This window comes from Cynocephalus volans, chromosome 7 (genome assembly GCF_027409185.1).
Source record: "Cynocephalus volans isolate mCynVol1 chromosome 7, mCynVol1.pri, whole genome shotgun sequence".
Taxonomy (NCBI): domain Eukaryota; kingdom Metazoa; phylum Chordata; class Mammalia; order Dermoptera; family Cynocephalidae; genus Cynocephalus; species Cynocephalus volans.
Window position 1 is genome coordinate 84986564 of NC_084466.1, and position 18854 is coordinate 85005417.

General features: G+C 39.6%; 1 protein-coding gene across 2 annotated transcripts in view; it reads left to right on the forward strand.

Annotated features, from left to right (window-relative positions):
• Window positions 1-18854, forward strand: part of MIPEP (mitochondrial intermediate peptidase) — a 164832-nt gene that overhangs the window by 28846 nt on the left and 117132 nt on the right. For both annotated transcript variants that reach the window (XM_063102813.1, XM_063102812.1), the window contains exons 8-10: window positions 1114-1162; window positions 2593-2653; window positions 6004-6056. In XM_063102813.1, coding sequence (XP_062958883.1) covers window positions 1114-1162; window positions 2593-2653; window positions 6004-6056 — 163 coding nt within the window. The remainder of the gene's footprint in view (window positions 1-1113; window positions 1163-2592; window positions 2654-6003; window positions 6057-18854) is intronic.

Genomic DNA, 18854 nt, shown 5'->3' on the forward strand with positions numbered 1-18854 from the left:
AAAATAAAATGGGTGAGTGTTAGTAAACATGGTTATTAAGAAATAAGAAGCATACATGAGATTTAGTTGAAAAAAGTTCTGTATGGCAGCTGGTACGATATCCTGAAATAAAATTTCATTTTTTAACTAAACAGTTTTTTTCTGAAATTCCTAATACCATTGAATAGGGCACAGGAGGCAGTGTTTTCAGAATTGGCATATATAAGACTTGTTAAGTAACAACAGTGGCAAAAAACCCTGTGGCTTCTTGGTTTAGATTAACATCCATTTTTTCCTTAGCCTTTTATTTCACTTAGAAAGGAGAGAAATTAAAGAGAGGGCAAGAAACTTAAAACCACGTAAAAGACCATGTGGAAAATATAAAAACAATGTTGCGGCAGACTAAAATACATACAAAAAGCTCTATACACATGAGTCAGTGGCAAAAAGTGCTAAATTCAAAAATACACATGAAACATTTTCTATTATGGGAAATGATGGTAATTCTACTACGTTGCCTTTATGGGTTTGTAAACTGTAATGACTATGGCTGAAATATTTTAATAAGTACTTATAAAATTTTTCTATTGGAACTTAAATTTTTGATGTTTTAATTTTGCTCTGTTTTCTTTCAGTATTGATCCAGAATAGATTATTCTACAGTGGTATATAAAAATAAAAATAGTTACTGAGAAAAAATTGATATTTAAAATTTAAGTTTCAGTGAACTATACTTCTAAACTGTGCTGATTTTTATGAACAAATCAGAGTCTAGCTATCTCTTTAAAACAGAAAAAAATCATATATGTCTCAGAAACTTATTTTTTTGTCTTACACATATGAGCAGATAGCAGCACGTTAAAATTTTTTCTTCAGCCTTTTCTTTTAATTTTGACGTATTATCTAAGGCTTTGGATTATTACTGTGCCAATTTGTTTTTCTGATTAAGAGATCATCATTTAGAAATGTTTATTATATGTCTAGTTTATGTTAGTAACCCTTCTTCCCTTTGAAAATCATCGTCCTAAGGGAGTTGCAGTATGTAGATTATGATCATCACATTACAATTTTAACAGGTTGTGTTCATTTTGTTTTATGTATTTGAAGACGTTTTCTTTTGGATTTCATTTTTAGAGACTGTCATGCAATTCCTTGAGAAACTATCTGACAAACTTTCTGAAAGGTTAGTTTTTACTCTACTACTTAGTTTTTTAGTTATTTGTTTTTTTAAAAAAGGCTTGATATATAAAAAATTAAGAGATGACCTGTTAGTGTTGGGGTATTGGGTCAGATCTGTGGGCCGTTAGGAGACACACTTGAAGGATACAGCTGTCTTCTTCAGGTGCCAATCTTGAAAATTTAGGCAGTACCCTCTCATGACCCAGTTGTCTTTAGGAACCCATCATTCATGTGTAACTTAAAAATTTTTCGAAAACCTTTTTGAAGCTATTTATTTTAACTTATAACATTAACATTATTAAAAGTTTATTAAGTAGTATTTCTCTTCATTTGGCCTAAGTACCTGAGGCTCATGGATGTGGTGATTAATCTGTGTTTTTGATTTTGTGTATTTAAGTGTTTTGCCATCTTTGGCAGTCCCTCGGCTGCACTCCTGCCTTCCCTGCTCCACCCCTGCTCAGTCCCTTCGCTCTGGCACTTGCCTTCCCTGGGCCTCTTCTTGTGCTTAGCTGAGGGCAGCACATGGCTGTCTCTAGATACCTAGGATTCCAGGAAGAGGCACGCCATGGTTTGTAAAAGGAGTGATGTTTTTCTTTTCTTTCTTATAAGGCTGTCTAAAATTTTGTTTGCCTTTTCTTGACTACACCAGCACCTTCAATTTTAGCTCCACTTTCTGTTTTGAATTATAAACTCGTGCCTTACGACCCTTTCCTCTCTAGTTTGGATTATGTTTATAAATTCTAAAATTATTTTTTAATAGTCCCAGTGAAACATTGTGTCTTTGACATAGTGAAGAGCGAAGCTTGATTATGCATTTGTTTGAGAATTTATTCTATTTTGCTTTGTTGGTGTAGGGTCAGTATATTCTTCCTACACTTGTATGTAACTATAGATTATATTTTGAGCAAGCATACCTTCAAAATTTTATAGTTATATATAGGAGTTCATTCTAACAGCCACGTCATATCCTACAAATATTAAGTGTCTACTTAATTATTGCCCAGCTAGAGTTTTTCTGTAGTAGAAAAATTATGACTGGTAATCTTAAATATAATCTATGTTAATATTCTTTTATAGAAAGCAGTTTGTTTATTCTGATGTTTTTAAGGTATAGCAAAAAAGTAATAATTTAAGGTTTGCTGATTAATGCTTTGTATGCTTCTATAACATTGCTAGTTTTTTCAGTCTTTAGTAGTTTCAACACATATCCTTCATGATGCTTTTTAAGGTAGAAATTGCAGTTATATATTGATTTATTCAATGTTGTTTCTCCTAATGCTTATGTAAAATTTGGATTGATACTGATGTATCTTTGCAATACTAATTAGATGTAATTGTATCGTGAATATTGGAAAGTAACAGAAGCAAGATAGTTTTTTAGTAATGTAACTATTAAAACTTTGATCTAACATATAATGATAACTTGTTTTACAGAACTATAAAAGATTTTGAGATGATACGACGGATGAAAATGAAATTAAATCCTCAAAACTCTGTAAGTAACCATGTTGGAGTATTTTTATCATAAACAATCTATTAACTGAGATCATTACCTTTTGATTCTGGAACTTTTGATATGCTGGATGTTCATTGTAGTCTTGTTTCTGATTCTTAGTTTTGGTGAGTAAAGACATTGAAATATTTGTTTGATCCATGTGTCTGAGTCTGGTGTTGCCTGGGAATGCAGCATTTTTGTTGACTAGTTGGCGTATTATAAAAGTGTGTGTGTGTGCATGTGTGGTATAAATGTGCCTTAACACAATGAATAAACATTCCTGTCAAGGATGCTTCCATTCTATAGAATTTGACTTCTTGTCTGACAAGGCTGTCACAGGGCTCAGTGGAGACTCCATGTGGCAGGTGGCATTTTATTCATCATGTGAACATTGCAGTTTACTTGTTTGTTTGCTAATTTATGGTGCTCATTTAAGTAGATCAATATTTGACTGAGAAAGTATACCCCATTCTAAAAACACTTAAGTGTTGTTTTCAGTCACAAGGTCTTATGTTTATATTATCTTCCATGTACAAGTGTGATCTTACAGTGTAGACTAAGTGTCCTTATGACCACAATGCTGCCCAAGTGATGGGGGTACCCTGAAAAGTGATGGGATTGATTCCAGGTGGTAGGACTTATTCCCATTTGGTTTGAGGGCGCTATGGGATTGCTGGGGCTGTCCTCACCATTCTTTTGTGGGTGCTATTGTTGATTATTTTTGTTTTGGTAGCAACTGCCAGAGCCATAGTCATAGGGAAGATTTAGGGAAGTGGGCCTTGCAGATTTAGAAACTATTTACCAGCTTCCTAGGTACAACCACTAAGAAATAGATTAATCCTATCAAGTTTACCAGTTTATAGAGTAGCATGTCAGTCTGTTAAGGAACTATTTAGCAAAGCACTTTAGCTTGATAGGTAGGTCCACTTAGCAAACTAGATAATAGATCAGAATTTAGTTTGGTGAATATAGAAACAGAAAGAATGAAAAATAAAACTTGTTGCCAAAAGGTAATTCAGGAAAAGCTAATGTAACTTGAAACTCTTCTCTCTAGACATTTTTGTATAGCTTATTGATACAGGTTACTCTGCAGATATTTGTGAAGTGCCTGATCATCTCGTGAAGTTTGTGTTTTGGTGAATGGTACCGCCAGTCACCCTGCTGTCCTAGCCAGAACCTGCACTTGCTCAAGACCAGTGGTTCTCAAAGTGTGGTCCCTGGACCAGAAGCAGTAGAAACACCTGGGAACTTGTTAGAAATACAAATTCTTGAGTCCCACATCAGACTCACTGAATCAAAAACTCTGGGGTGAGCCACAACTGAGTGTCACCAGGCCTCGCAGGTGGCTCACATGCCCTACCTATAACCAGTTACTGGGTCCTGCAGATTTGACCTTCCCAGCAGCTCTGTCCTCTCCTCCCCTGCCCATTGCCACAGCCTTGGTTGGAATCATTATTATGTCCACTCAGATTGTAATTGCAGTTGTCCAACTGGTTTTCTGGCCTTTTGTTCTTTCGTGCCTCAAAACCATCTGACTCCATTCCGACTGCTTAGCAATGCGCCTGGCTCCATGCTGGGCGTAGAGTAGGAACTCAACCTTATTTGAACTATGAATGAATGGATGAATGAGTTGCCTTCAGAAGGATTTTTCTAAAAAGCAGATCTGATCTTGCCACTCGTTTGAAATTTTTTGGTAGCTCCCTGTAATTCTCAGATTTCTTCCTGTTTCTGTACTTCTCTCCCCAGGCCCTGCATGATTAGGCCTTGCCTACTTCTCTAGCCTTATCTTCTGCTGTCCTCTGAGCCAAGTTAGTGTTGTTTGCTCTCTACTAATACCTGTGTGATGCTCATGTGCTTTTTTCACTTGCTTTTACTTTCTTTCCCTTGCTTTGCTTCTTTTATTCTGTAATTCTGATGTTTATGTGCCAGCCACATAAATTGGTATGGCAGGTAGCTTCTACTCATTCTCAGATACTGTCCACAGGGATGCCTTTCCCGCTTTCTCTTCTGGATTAACTGCTCCTATTCTTCAAAACTCTACTCAGGCTTCGCCTCCTCCAAAACATTTCCTGACTGTCCATTGAGACTTAAATGTCCGTCTTTCTCAGGGCCTGCGTTTTACATGACACAGCACCCTAGACATGACATGGTGTTCTCTCAGTGTTGAGTCACCTGTCTTTCTACTGCCTCCACCATCAGCTCCTTCATACCAGGACCATGGCTTATTTGTTTTTGTGTCATTAGAGTCTGGCATCTAGAGATAGTAAAATCATCTGTTAGAGGAAATGTGCTCTGGGAACTGAATGCTGGGGTGTTAGAGTTCTAGGGACTCAGTCTCTGTTCCTGAAGGTGCTCATGGGGAGAAGGAAACTAAGCCTACAAGTGTCTTACATTGTCATACATCCTGTGATGGAAGTGTGATCATGGAATAGAGGAAAGAACACCTTGTTATGGGAGGAGGTGGCACCTAAGCTGAAATTTTAAAGGATAGTGGAATTAGGAGAGCAGCCAACATCTTACTCCAGGCCAGGTGTTCTACTTAGCAGTTGAAGTGCGTTTAACAGTCCTATTTGGGAAGTGCTGTTGATTCATTCACGTAGTTATTGAGTGACCTCCATGGGCCAGGTGCTGTTCAGGTGCAGACAAAGTCCCTGTCCACATGAAGCTCACAGTCTGGTATGGATTGAAAATTTGAACCTAGGCGGTCTGGCTTCACAGCCTGATCTCTTAACGACTCTTTTGTTACCTGGGCACCTCCTGGGGAGGACGATCTGTTCAGGTGTTCAAGCTTTCCCTTCTCTCAGTATTCTGTACCAGTAATCAAAAATGACTATTACTGTAATACTTGCTTTCGTTATATTTTCTTTGCCAAGATTAGAGTTAATTCTGCCTTAGTTACATTTTTAAATTGTTGCTTTCATTTTGGGGATCTACCCTAAGTTTATTGCTTAGATTTAGAAAGAACCCTAATCTTACCTTTAGTACCCTAATCTTATCTGCTATATGTTTTATGGATTAATGTATGGGTTACATTTTGGCAAAAATTTCATCATGGCTCGTTTAATCCACTAATGTTGATTTTTGTTAGTTTACATTTTAGAATAACATTTATTTACCTTTTCCTGAAATTCTGGAAAAGGCCTTATTTATACTTCTCTACCCATTGATTACAGGAAAGTCAAAATAAGGAGGCAGGTATTTCCTGCCAAGCCATGAATTTTTAGAATTTTTATAAAAACTTTCTGATTTACATTAACAGTAACTGGTTTACATTTTATAAGCTGGCTAGGTTACTGATAAAAACTATGAAATGGTCAGTACTTTCATAACAGTGAATTATTCCATTGTAGGAATTAATGCCTTGGGATCCCCCCTACTACAGTGGTGTGATTCGTGCAGAGAGGTGAGTTATTTAAGAAGGAAGAAGGAAACTAATATTTATTGAGCATTTTTTTTTTTGTACATTAATTGTGCAACTACCGTCATCCACTCAGTTGCCCACACTACCCTCAAACTCATCCATCCATCTGCCATCCTGGTCAGTTCCTGCCCACCTATGTTTTCATCTGGATTGCAAAGCCATGCTCTTAGTTACAGTAGCGTGCTCTACCCCTCCCCCACTGGCCCGTTCTTTGACTGACTGTGTCATTTCCTTGTTTTAAACTCTTGAATATTTCCCCTTGGTATGTAGAATCTGACCCCTCCCCACCCTCCTTGTTTGTAGCTTCCTGGTTCTCTTAGTAGACTGGGCGTTTGGGAGCTGGAAATTTGCTAGAATCCTTGTGTCCCCTTACTGGCCTTGGGGAAGATGCTCAGCAGTTTTGTTGAAACCGATGAAGGAATAAAGCAATGTTTTTCATGGTGCTATGTGATTTTCTTATGTTTGCTCAATTTTATTTGAACATACTGTCAATACATTATCGGCACATCTGGAAGGATGTAAATAAAGATTTCAGAAACAAGTAGTTTTTAAAAAATTTTTGTTAAATCATAATTGATTATACATATTTTGGGGGTTCAACGTTGACATATGTTGATCAAATCAATATTACTAGCAAATATATTGTTATAAATCGTACTTATTCTTTATGCCCTTTGTCCAATCTCTCCCTATCCTCCTGTCCCTCCCACTTCCCACCTCTGATGACCCTAGATTTCTTCTCTCCTTCTGAAAGAGTAATGGTTACTCTGTTGATTTGTTGCCTGGATGGTCTGTGCAATGCTGAGAGGTGTGTTCAGGTCCCTCAATATTATTGTAGAGCACCTGCTTCTTCTGTCACTCTGGAATGGCCTTTGTGGAGAGAGACATCCTCTTCTTTTCTTTGGTCTCTGCTGGTGACTCTACTTGTGTCAATGTACTCCAGTGGCTGGCAGACCATCTGCGTGGTGGTTATGGCATCTAGCCACTTTTGCAGCAGCCGTGGTTATTGTGGTGGCTGTGGTGGGCCACCCACATGCAAGTGATGTTTTTGGCATGCTCCTTGGCACTGGCAGTGTGCCTGGATGTGGTGGTGGGGGGTTCCCATTTCTGGCTTCAGGCCTCAGGACCCTGGGCAGGCCCTAAGGCACTGGTGGTGTGCCTGGTTGTGGGAGGCAGGTGGGTCCGGTCCCCAGATCTATGCCTCAGGTCCCCAGGCAGGCCCTGAGGCGCTGGCATTATGCCTGGGCCGGAACTAATTTTTTGTCCTTTGCTTTTTTCTAAAATGGGAGAACTTCCTGTGGGGACCAGTACTTGAGCTCTGTGGTTTAGCTAAATTGCTGCTTTGCTGCTGATTCCCTAGGGAAGGCTTTTTGTGTAGCTCAGGGTTTAATGGTTGACCTTATAGGTATTTCTAGCTCTTCAGAGACCCGTGCACCTGGGTTGTGTAGAAACTCTGATCTGGGCCCGAGTCTTTTCATCAAACTGCACCCATGCAATTCTGTATTCCTGACCAGTCTCCTCTGAGTGGTCTTTTGCTGATTGGGATGCCGGTTAGCTGTCCTTGCTGTGCCCGAGGGTTCCCCCAGTGGGCCCGTCTCCCCCACCGCCCATGCTGCCAACACTTCCCATGGGTCGGGCTGTGCGCCAGTCCCTTGCAGTGACTCACCAGCCTCTGAGTGGCTCCTTTTTTTCAGTTGTTGTGGCTCCTTGCTCCTATGTGCGTCCATGGGAACCCTATTCATGGTCTTGTTGGCCTGGGGGCCACCAAGGCCCTCTTCTCCCTTGCTGTCTCCAAGCAACCCCATCCAAAGGGCACAACTACGGCTTCTGCCGGCTCCTGCTCCATACGCTCAGCGGCTCCAGCCTTAAAGTGGCTGCAGCACAAAATGGTCTTTCTCTCATCATGGCTTCTCCCACCTTCGTGCACTCTGTAGGCCTCTCCTCCTCTTTCCCTGAGCTCTAGCAGCCACAGCTTGGCTGTCATTGCTTTTTTATAGTTGTAAATTTGTTGATTTGTGGGAGAGTGATGCTGGGGACTGTCTATTCTGCCATCTTGAGAAACTTAAGTAGACTGAAGCACTTCTCCAGCTTCTGTATTCTCTCCTGTGTTTATTATGTTGTGGCAAAGTAGTAGCTGTCTTTTTTTCTATGCAAATATGCCCTATTTCTGTCATTTTTATATTTACTTGTAAACCCAAGAAATATAGAGGTCTGTTCAAGGTGAACATATTTTAAAATGTTTATGTCCCAAGCAACTTTATGTGCCCAATAGGAATTTTTTAAAAATCTCGGAATCCTATCCTTTAATAACTTGTAACATTTTTCTCTTACAGTTAGTTTTGAGATAAGCAGTTTAACTAAGAGAGTTAAGATTGCTCTAAAAGTGACAGAAGAAAACATGTTTTTTTTTTGTCTTTTTCCTCATTAAAGCATGTTGGCATATACATGATAATATATTTATTTGTTTGGTATTAAGTTTTAAAATATTTTTGTTTCTATGCATTATTGAAGCATCAAGTAAAGAGTAGTAGGGACCTCTCCAGAACCAGACTTTATTGGTTTATTTTAATGATTTCTTTTGGCATTTGTCCCCCAGCCAGATCCCTGTCTTTCTCAGGGACAGAACGTGTATCTGGTGACCAGTAGGGTTCCTGTTGCCTTCCTTGTCTGTAGTACACACCTATGGAATCTTGCTGAGTGTCCACAAGCAGCCAGGTGTGTGCTAGCCTCATGCAGCCCCTGGCTCCACTGTGCTCACAGCCTGTGTGCCGCATGGTCAACCTGCTAATTATGTGCTCTTGTGGACATACTTCTGTCTCATGTGTGTCATATGTGTCTTGTCAGCTGTATTTTGAAGCTCTGTGGAACACACACTGTGGGCTGTCAGTGAATACAGATTATTCATAGCCATTATTCAAGCCTGTATCGAAACCAGTAATTGCAAATCACTATTAAAAGCAGCTTAAGGTCTGTGTTTGATCCCTGTACTGGCCAGAAAAAAAAAAAAAAAAAAAGGCAATCCAGGGATGAGTTTTTTTGGAAAGAGAATGTCACATTTTTTTCAATGACGTCTTTCATCTAGCAGATTGTGGAAAGTGGTATGACCCTCTGGAGACCTTTGTAATAATGCTCAGTTGTTGATGGAGCCTTCCCTCCTGCTCACTGATTCCATGAAATCACCAGCTGTGCTGGGAACGCAGTGTGACCTGCCTGATAGCCATGTGGGGTTTTAGCTTATTTTAATTAAACTTTCAATATTAGTTCATTTATTTGGCTCTTAACACAGTAAAGGAACCAGGTAGAGAGGTGCAGAAATTCTCAGAAGGGATTTTAAGAATTGGGGGTTTTAAACATCTATTTTAAGTAGCATGTTGAGTTTTGGTTTGAGGTTGCAATAATCTTGATTGACAAGGGTGGGCAGAGAAGCCCAGGTAATGGATGAAAGAAGAAAGGGAAAATATAGTAGTTTTGGTTTGGGGTTAGAAGAGTAGAACAAAGCAAAGATTTCTAAATCCTTGTTAAATCCATTGACTTTCAAGTAAAGACTTAAATGTGTGGTTTGACACAAAATGAAGAATAGAAGGGGCTCTCCTTGATTTGAGCTTTTCTCCTAGTTAATTTCAGGGACTTTTTTTGCATTTATGTTAAATACCTCAGATTTATTTCAAGTTCCTTAAATGTCTGCCTAAAGAAAAGAACGAACCTATTTAGAAGTAGGAGGAGAAATTAACGTTTTAAAACTGCCAAAGGTTGATCCGGTAAAATAATGGGATAAATGGCTGTTGGTAAATCTTAAAGAGCAGCTCATTTTTTCTTTCTCAAGATTTAGTGTTCGATTAATCATAGAATAATAAAGTTAATTCTGAAATTATTTTATTTGAAATTAAATTTTAGTTTAGAATAGGCAATATGTGGTCCAAAAAATCAAAACATTGTTAAGAAGTATTCGTTGAAAAACGGTGATCTCATCTCTGCCTCTGCCCCCAGAGGTCGTCGTTTTAAAGTTGTTTAAAGTCCCCTGCCAGTGTTTGGGTTTTGTTTTCAGTGCCTTGGGGACATCGTTTCTTTCTGCTAGTGATAAGGTTCAGTGAATCATATTCCATTTGTGCTGGTGCTATTTTAAATGAAGATGTCATTGGGGACTGGAATTCAGTATTTTCTATTCTTTGCTAGGATGTGTTCTCAGAATCTCAGTAGCATTCACATAGTGAAATGGGGATGTTTTGTGTTTTAAAACTATTTAGAAAAAAACATTGGACTCTGCCAGAAGGACTTCTGTTTGATGTGTGAAATTGTATACTTTATATATAGTGATCATGGTGGTTTTAAATTTTTTAAAAATTAAACTTTACTATAAAAACTTTTAAAATAACAGAAGTAGAAAGAATAATATAAGTAAACCCCATATGTCCATCTCCCTGATTCAGTAATTATCAAGATTTAGCTATATTTGCTTTATCTATCCCTTTTCTTCTTTTCTTTCTTTCTTTCTGTTTTTTTGGTTTTTTTTTTTTTTTTTTTTGGTGGCTGGCCGGTAGCGGGGGGATCCAAACTCTTATCCCTTTTTCCCCTTTATTTCTTTTGTTTTTCTTTCATCCCTCTCTCCCTGCCTCTTTTCATCCCTCCTTTCCTCCCTCCTTTCTTGTTACGAAAGTACTTTAAAACAAATCCTAGACCTCATGTCATCTAACTCTTACACATTTATTATATGTCTTTTAAAGCCATAGGCATCTTATATAACTCCAATATCATTATTATCTAATAAAATTAACAGTAATTTGTTGGCATCATCTGATATCCAGTCTATATTAATATTTCCTTGACAGTATCAAGTTAGTTGTTTTCCCAGTTATCTTCTTGGAGTTAGAACCCAGACAACGCCCACACTTTTCACCACACTGCTCTTACTCCAGAGCAGTTCCCCACACCTCATCAGTTATTGAAGAGACCAGGCCACCTGTCCTACAGAATTCCCAGCCTTCCTTGTGGTGTGGTCTCACTGGTTCCTCTTTCTCTATCATTCCTATAAGCTGGATGTTATATCTAAAGTTTCAGTGTTAAACACTTCACATTTTTGGCACAGGCACTCATGGGTGATTTTGTGTGTTTTGTGTCATACCACATCAGAAGACATAACCAGGTGCCATCGGCACCGCAAATACTGACCCCTGAACAGAGTGAGGCCACCGTGATCTCTGCAGTCTGTGGTTCGGGTTTTCCCTCAACTGCTCAGTGATCTGTGTGGTGTTATTGGCAACATGAAAATATCCATTTCCCCATCAGTCATCCACCTAATGGCTTTAACACCCACTGATGGTCCTTGCCTGAATCAGTAATTCTTTCTTTTTAATTATCAATATTCAAAATAAGGTTTTATTTTAATAGTTCTCTGAATGGTGACAAATGGGTATTTTTTTGTTTTCTCTTTTTAAAATGTCATTATAAACTTATGGAATTCTATTGATTCGGTGTATTTCAATCATTACTTGGCCAATTGCACTGAAAAGTTTTAATACCTTGATTTTTAACTCAGTCTGTTAGGAGCTTGAGACTCCAAATACCGGTGAGACTCAAAATACCTGTGTTTATTATCCCCGTTGATTCTGAGAACCAGTTGCTGCATCCCTGCAGGGCAGAACGGGGTGCTGATTTCTCCAGTTCTGAGTCAGAGCTTCAGTGACCCCTGGAGGGGTCTGAGGATGGGGTCTGTTGCTGGGCTCAACAATTCAAAGAGGGTTGGAAAAGCTCCTTAGGCACTCCTGGTCACTTTCCTTTCGTCATCTTTTTTTTCCCAAGCCTCTGGGGCAAAACCCCCACCTCTTTTCCTTTCTACTTTTGCCACTTGTTCCTTTTCAACTGGTTTTCTTTCCTTCCTCCTGCAGGGCAGACCTGCGCACTGGCTCGCGATACTTCGACATCTCCCATACTGGTTCTCCGTAGAGCGAGCTCCTGCACGCCTGCATTAGTTTTGGTTATTCTGTCTTACTATTGAATTTCAGACATGGCTGTTTAATTTTACATTTTGATACAATTTAAGAAGCTGAATGAGAGGCTGTCGCAACTAGAGGTCCCATTGCTGTCATAAGATTTGGCTCCAGCCTCTGGTGGGGGTTCTGTCACCTAGTGCCACATCACTGTGATGCTGTCATCTTCTCTCCCTAAAGTCAGGCTTGCTGGTTCACCTTCGTGCTTCTCTAGGATGATGATGGAATAGTACTGTCAGTGTTAAGTTTAGTTTTGATTTCTGTTAACCACAGTTTCCAGTGAATTGTGTAACTAACCTGCATCATTAAGGAAAATTATTCTCTGATTACCAGGAAGTTTGGCTGGAACAGTTTTCTTGCCACTAGCTTTGGAAGTCAAGATAGAACCAAATTGGCAATGGCAATTCTTTACAAAATGGAGGGGGAAGAAAGGTCTTTGTTTTCACTACTGTATAATTACCTAAAAGGCAAACAGGTTGCCAGTATCATTCAGTTCTTTTACTGCTGCCTTACCTTTATTCAGCTGGGTAAAACCAGAGCTCACCCTGTGGCTTTTAAGACTACAAGATGTCATCCAACTGTCACATTATGATCATACTTAGACAATCGTTCCTGATGCCAAAAACATTCTAATACTTCCTCTGACAGTATTGTCACATACTCTCTGCTCTCTTCAAGTGTGTGCTTTTCCTGGCCCATACGCGTGCTCTGGCTGGCTTTCTCGTTCCTTCTGTACCTGTGAGCATTTGCCATTTGCTGCACATGTTCTCCCTCAATCTTGCTTCCAGTTACTGAATGGAATAGGGTAAGACTGAAGCCCGTGTTTACCTGCACTCAGCCTGGTTTCATGGGCTGCACTTAATTGTGTTTAATATTTTCACTAGGTTCAATGCCAAGATTTTTGGAAGTACTATCCAAGTTCTTGCTTTACCTTAATTCCAGGTGCATCAGAAGTTGAAATATAAGTCTGACTCATAGAGTGTGCTTTATAAGTAAAGTGATACGTTGATTTTTTAAAAATTCAAATGATAACGAATGAAGAATTCTTCAGTTGATAATCTCTTCCTGACTGACATTGCTGTGCTTATATCAATCATAATTAGTGTTCCTGATGAGGATTTTGATATATTGCTAAGTTCTATTGTTCTTAATAAAAAAAGACCTAATTACAGGTGGTCCCTGACTTAAGATTTTTCAACTTTACAATACAAAAGCAATACAAATTCAGTACTCCCATGCACTTTTGGTGGGGTTATGTCCCCATAAACCCATCGTAAGTTGAAAATTATAGGTATGTAAACCCGGTAATTAAGTCCAGGAGCACATGTATATTTATACTGTTTCACCATGTTGATCATAATATGTTCTGGCACTTTGAAAATTGAACATTTTTAAACCCATGCGTAGTACATTTTTAACCAGAACAGCAGAGTATTTACTGAACATCATTCAGCAACTGTGATAGATAACAATTTTCTTCCTATTTATTTCTTCAGAGGAATCAAGGGGTTCCAGAGATCCCTTATTTCTGGATCCAAATCATCTTTATAAAAACTGTGACAAAACTGTGAAAGAGTTTGTGCAGAATACATGGATGGCATTGAAACTCAATCCTCAAAAATCACTTCAGTTATACTATGTTGTGTTGCCTGCGGTACTTTTCCATGGTTTGGGGTCTCTAGATGGTAGAGGAACAGGTTCTTGTCTGTAGTGTCTGTGCAGAGAAGGACGTTGTAGGGGAAGATGCTGCGGCCAGCTCTTGTTCACAGGCTCTGCAGAGGCAGGAGGAGCCCCCACCTCCCTGGCCTGGCTTGGAAGGCGGTAGGCATGGTATTCCCAAGGGGTTCTAAGTAGTGGTGAAGCCAGTGACCTGTGACCATGGAAACATCCTCTGTATTTTTTCACGCCGTGTTGAAGATGTGAGCTGAGAGCACAACAGACAAGGGGCTGGGAGGGTGTTCTGCCTCCTCCTGACTGGCATATGATAGGGGACTGTTCTTCTGGGCTCCCTTAGACCCGGGTTGTAGCTGCTGGAGATGACATCTAGCTTTTTGAATCTCTCCACTGTCTCCGGACCCTTTCCCATTCTTCCTCTTCTTCGGGAGGAGTCAACTTCCATTTTGGAAGAGCTGGTGAGGGTGCGGAGGAGCATGCAGGTATATGTAGTCTCTTTCCTGATGTCGGAGGTGGCTGAGTAGGGTCTCAGGCGGTCTTAGCTGGATTGAGCTTACGTTCCCTGATGGCCTGATTCCCAGGAGCCTTTGCTGGTGCTCATTCTAACAGCAAGAATGCCCCCAGCCCCCCACAGGAGACTTATCTTTCAAGGTCCACTCAGATGTCACCTCCTCTTTGTAGTCCTCTCTGATCCTTACATTCCTGTCCTGTCCCCTCTGCAGGTGGAATTAACCACAGCCTCATCTTTGTGTCAAAGCCCTTTTTACTCTGCTCTTATGCCCCTTATCACTTGGATTAATCATTCTTTTTTTTTTTTTTTTTTTTTTTTTTGTGACCGGCACTCAGCCAGTGAGTGCACCAGTCATTCTTATATAGGATCCGAACCCGCGGCGGGAGCGTGCCGCGCTCCCAGCGCAGCACTCTACCAAGTGCGCCACGGGCTCGGCCCCGGATTAATCATTCTTTATGGGTACAGTGTCTTTCTCGTTCTACATCTAGGAGTTATTAGGCACATAGTAGGTGATTAATGAATGTTGACTGCATTGACTCAAGCTTCTTGACAGGTGTTACCCTTTTTTTTATAGGTAATGGCAGCTTTGAGGCATAGAAGGGAAATGTAATAGGAGTAAAAACCTGTAAGACGGGGTTGAGTCTTGGCTCTGTCACTTTCTGTCCATGTACAGGTCGAGTACCCCTTATCTGAAATGCTTGGGACTAGAAGTGTTTCAGGGTTCAGATTTTCTTTGGATACAGTTTGTTGAGTGCCCACTTTTCTCCAGGAATTATGCCATGTTCTTCAAGCGCATTTCTCTCATTGTCAGTGGAGCCTGGGAAGTCTTATTCTCATTTTTCTTGTGAGGAAATTGAGGTCCAAAAAAGCCAAGTCACTTGCTCAAAGCACAGAACCAGTATGGAGAGCCAATATTTTAACTTTAAACCCAGGGTTTTTTCTCCTATTCTGGACTTCCTTGGACTGTCACAAGCCTCTTTGAGACTCAGTTTCCTCAAGTAAAATTAGGTAAAAATTCTTTCTCCTTCTGTCTCACAGAATTATGTAGGGAATACAGAAGATTCTCTATGTGAAATGGCTTTGCAAATTGTAAAGCATTCTGACAATATAAGAGGATATTATCTCAAACCACTGCGGGTCTTGCTTCACCAGTTGTTGTAACTGAGTCATAGTCCATCCTTCCCGTCTAGTAGCTTCTCCCCCTTTGCCTGCAGACCTGCTGAGATACCCTTATCTTAAATCACAAATAATTAGCCCTCCCATGACTCTTGGAGAGATTGTGGCCCTTTCTTATTTATTCCTGCCAAACTTCCCCCAGTGGTAGTCTATCCTAGATGCTTTCTCTTCCTTCTAATCTCTCTAGTATCATTTATAGCCCTGTCAGTCTACCCGACTCGTCTTTCTGAGTTATCAGCCACCTGCCAACCAAAATTCAGCGGCTTGTTTTACTCGTCAACATCCCTGCCTGTGCAGTTTTTGACAGCGCTACTGTCTTCTGTTTCCTGGTTTCTTTCTTCAGCACATACTTTAGACTTCCTGTGCCCCCCCCTTTCATCGCCACACTCAGGCCTCTCTTTAGTGCTCTTCTGTAAGTCTGAGGTTGTCAATCTTTTTGTTCGCCATTATGCAGCCGTAGGAGTGAACTCAGGGTTGTAAGGCCCAGAGTGTGTGACCAGTAGCATCTCCCTCTTCTCTCTTCTCCTCACTCATCAAAGCATTTGGAGAAATGTGTATAAGAATGAATGATACAATTACAGTCACGCACCACGTAACAACGTTTAGTAGACGATGAACAGCATATACAAAGGTGTGCCCGTAAGCTTATTATAATGGAGCTGAAAATTCCTGTCACCTAGTGGCATCATAGATGTTTGTAGCCATTATAATGCCATAATACGGTGCATTACGTGTTTGTGGTCATGCTGGTGTAAGCAGACCTGCTGCAAGCTATGCTGAGGATAGATACCCACAGGCAGCTCAGACCTCAGGGTAGAAAGTCAAGCATTTGACACGTGAGATCTAACCCCAAGTGAAATGGTTTTTGTCTACTACAGAATTCTTAAAAATTCTTCAATTTTTAATTGATTCCCATCCTTCCTCATGCAAAATAATAGTTAAGGACAGTTAGCTAACACTCACTGAGTGTTTGCTGAGGCTGGGCACAATCTCTGCCTGTAATTTAATTTTCATAACTTTGTGGGGATGGTATTACTATAACCCCCATTTAACAGGTGAGGAATGTGAGGCACAGAGAGACTTAGTGACATAGTTAGAGGGTCCACGTTCATGTAACTGGTGGTCAGTGTAGACAGTAGGAAAATTCATTACTGTTCCCTTTCATAATACACTTTTGCATAATGACGAAATTGCCTAACGACACATTCTTAGAATGGATTGTTAAGCAATGCATGACTTTATAGTGTTTCCTGAGTACTTGCTTTAACTTGTGACAAATAATTGTGGAAAACTACTTCAGGACCTCAGCCTAAACAAGGACATACCCTCTTGATGGTCTTTTCAACTCCCATACCATTGTCATGCCATTACAACTCAGCGCTTCAGGTACTTACCAGTTGTTTTATGTAACCTTGGGAAAAAGTTCTCATCTTGTAAACCTCTGTTTTCTGTTTGCCATTGTAATATGGAGGTAACAATAATACCTTGCAGGTTGTTTTTGCTATTAATTGGGATACATATAAAGGGCTTAGCCCAGTGCGTAGTGGGCACTCACCGGATGTTAGTTGCCGTCGTCATCACCATCATGGGCATTATGACTTTTATTGGGATGTCTTTTCAGTTTGTAGTTTAAATTTAGGGAAGATAGACATATTTATAATACTGAACCTTCTCTTGTTGTAATAATTTTGTATCTGTGCATTTTAGACACTGTTTTATAGCCACTGTCAGAATATTCTTCCCTCTCCTCTTCTTCCTTGCTGCTAGTGGTGGCTGCTACTAATGGTGGCTGCTCTTGCATTGTGTGCATTCTTGGGGATAACCAGTGAATGGTGGCACCGTAAAGGCTGTTAGCTCGATTCTCCTCCGTGGAGTCTAGTGAAATAAACAGAAAGAGCATCAATATGTCGGTATCTGTATCTATACATAACAACAGAACAGACCGGGAAGGAGAGAAGAGGACGGGAATCAATAGTGGGTATTATCTAAAATCGATATGCCAATAAATAAATGCTTAATTATTTTAAAAAGTGAGGGATAACCACCAAAGGAGCTAAAAAAAACAGACTGTAAATGTTCCCAATTACTAGAAAGAAAAAGAAAATGAAACATAGCCAAAGAAAAAAAATAAAGGGAGCATTAAAAGAAGCCTAACAGGCAATTACATTAGCGAGAGTGAGGGCCCTAGTCATTTTCATACCCTGTTGGTAGGAATGCATATTAGTACAGCTATTTTGGCAGGATAATTTGGCAATACCTATCAGAAATTTTAAAATCTCATACTCTTTGCAACAATGTCATTTCTTGGATTTATCGTTTGCAGAGGCTGGAGCAGATGTGACAAGGGTGCTTACTGAGGCGTCATCTTAACAGAGATAAACTAACAGCAGCTGTCACTCAGTAGGAGCACAGGCAGGGAGAACTCTGCATGTGGGCATAAGGGATGCACTTTCCATACAGAAGTTAAAATCAATAATAAAACTGATTAAATGTCTGGGCTCCTTTTATTATCACTGTGTGTGGGCCATTCCAAATGCTGTCAGTGACAGGTTACTGCCTCGTCAAAGCTGTGAGCTCTCACTGGCCTTGCCTCTCCCTGCCCACGTGCTTTTCAGAGCAGGAGGTGCATTAAATCAGTTATAGCCTATATTTGCCATAGATGACTCTGCACCGTGAAAGAGAACAAGATAGAGCTTTACATACTGAAATGGAAAGTATTGCAAATTATATTTTATGAAAAATACACAAATATAAAAATGCACAAGTGTACATATTTATATATTTTTATGTTAAAAAAGGAAATTGCAGGATAGTATGAATTTATGATTCTATTTGCATAAAAAGTTTTGTATGAGGGTACTTGAAAAAGTTCGTGGACAAACAGAATTAAAAGATAACGTGAATCTTTCCATGACCTTTCTGAAGTAGCCTCATATATATAAGCAGAAATATATATATATGTTTCTTTATATGCATAGAAAATGCGTGTAGGGATACACAAGAAATGGTTAATAGTAGTTACCTCTGGGAGTGGAAACATTGAGCCATAGGATAAGACAATATATTTTTTGCCCATTGTTGTTACTACTTGAAGGATTTTTTGAACAGGAAGTTCATATTACTTTATAATATGTTTGTTCCTAATAATTTCAAGTTAATACCATTTGTTTTCAACACTCATAATAATTTCATTTAATGTATACAAAGTTGAAGTTGTATGTAGAAAATTATAAACTTACATTCTGTACTTAAATTTTTTTCCTTCTAAGATAAATTGTTTCCTAGAACTTTGCCTGACTACCACATATGGGTATCATGGGCATTAGATAAGTCAATAAGTATTTTTAGGTTATAGTTTAATAAAGTAGACGGTGTTGCTGTTAGTTTTACTGTGTTTCTTTTCTATAAAATAGATGTTATATGTCCATTATAATC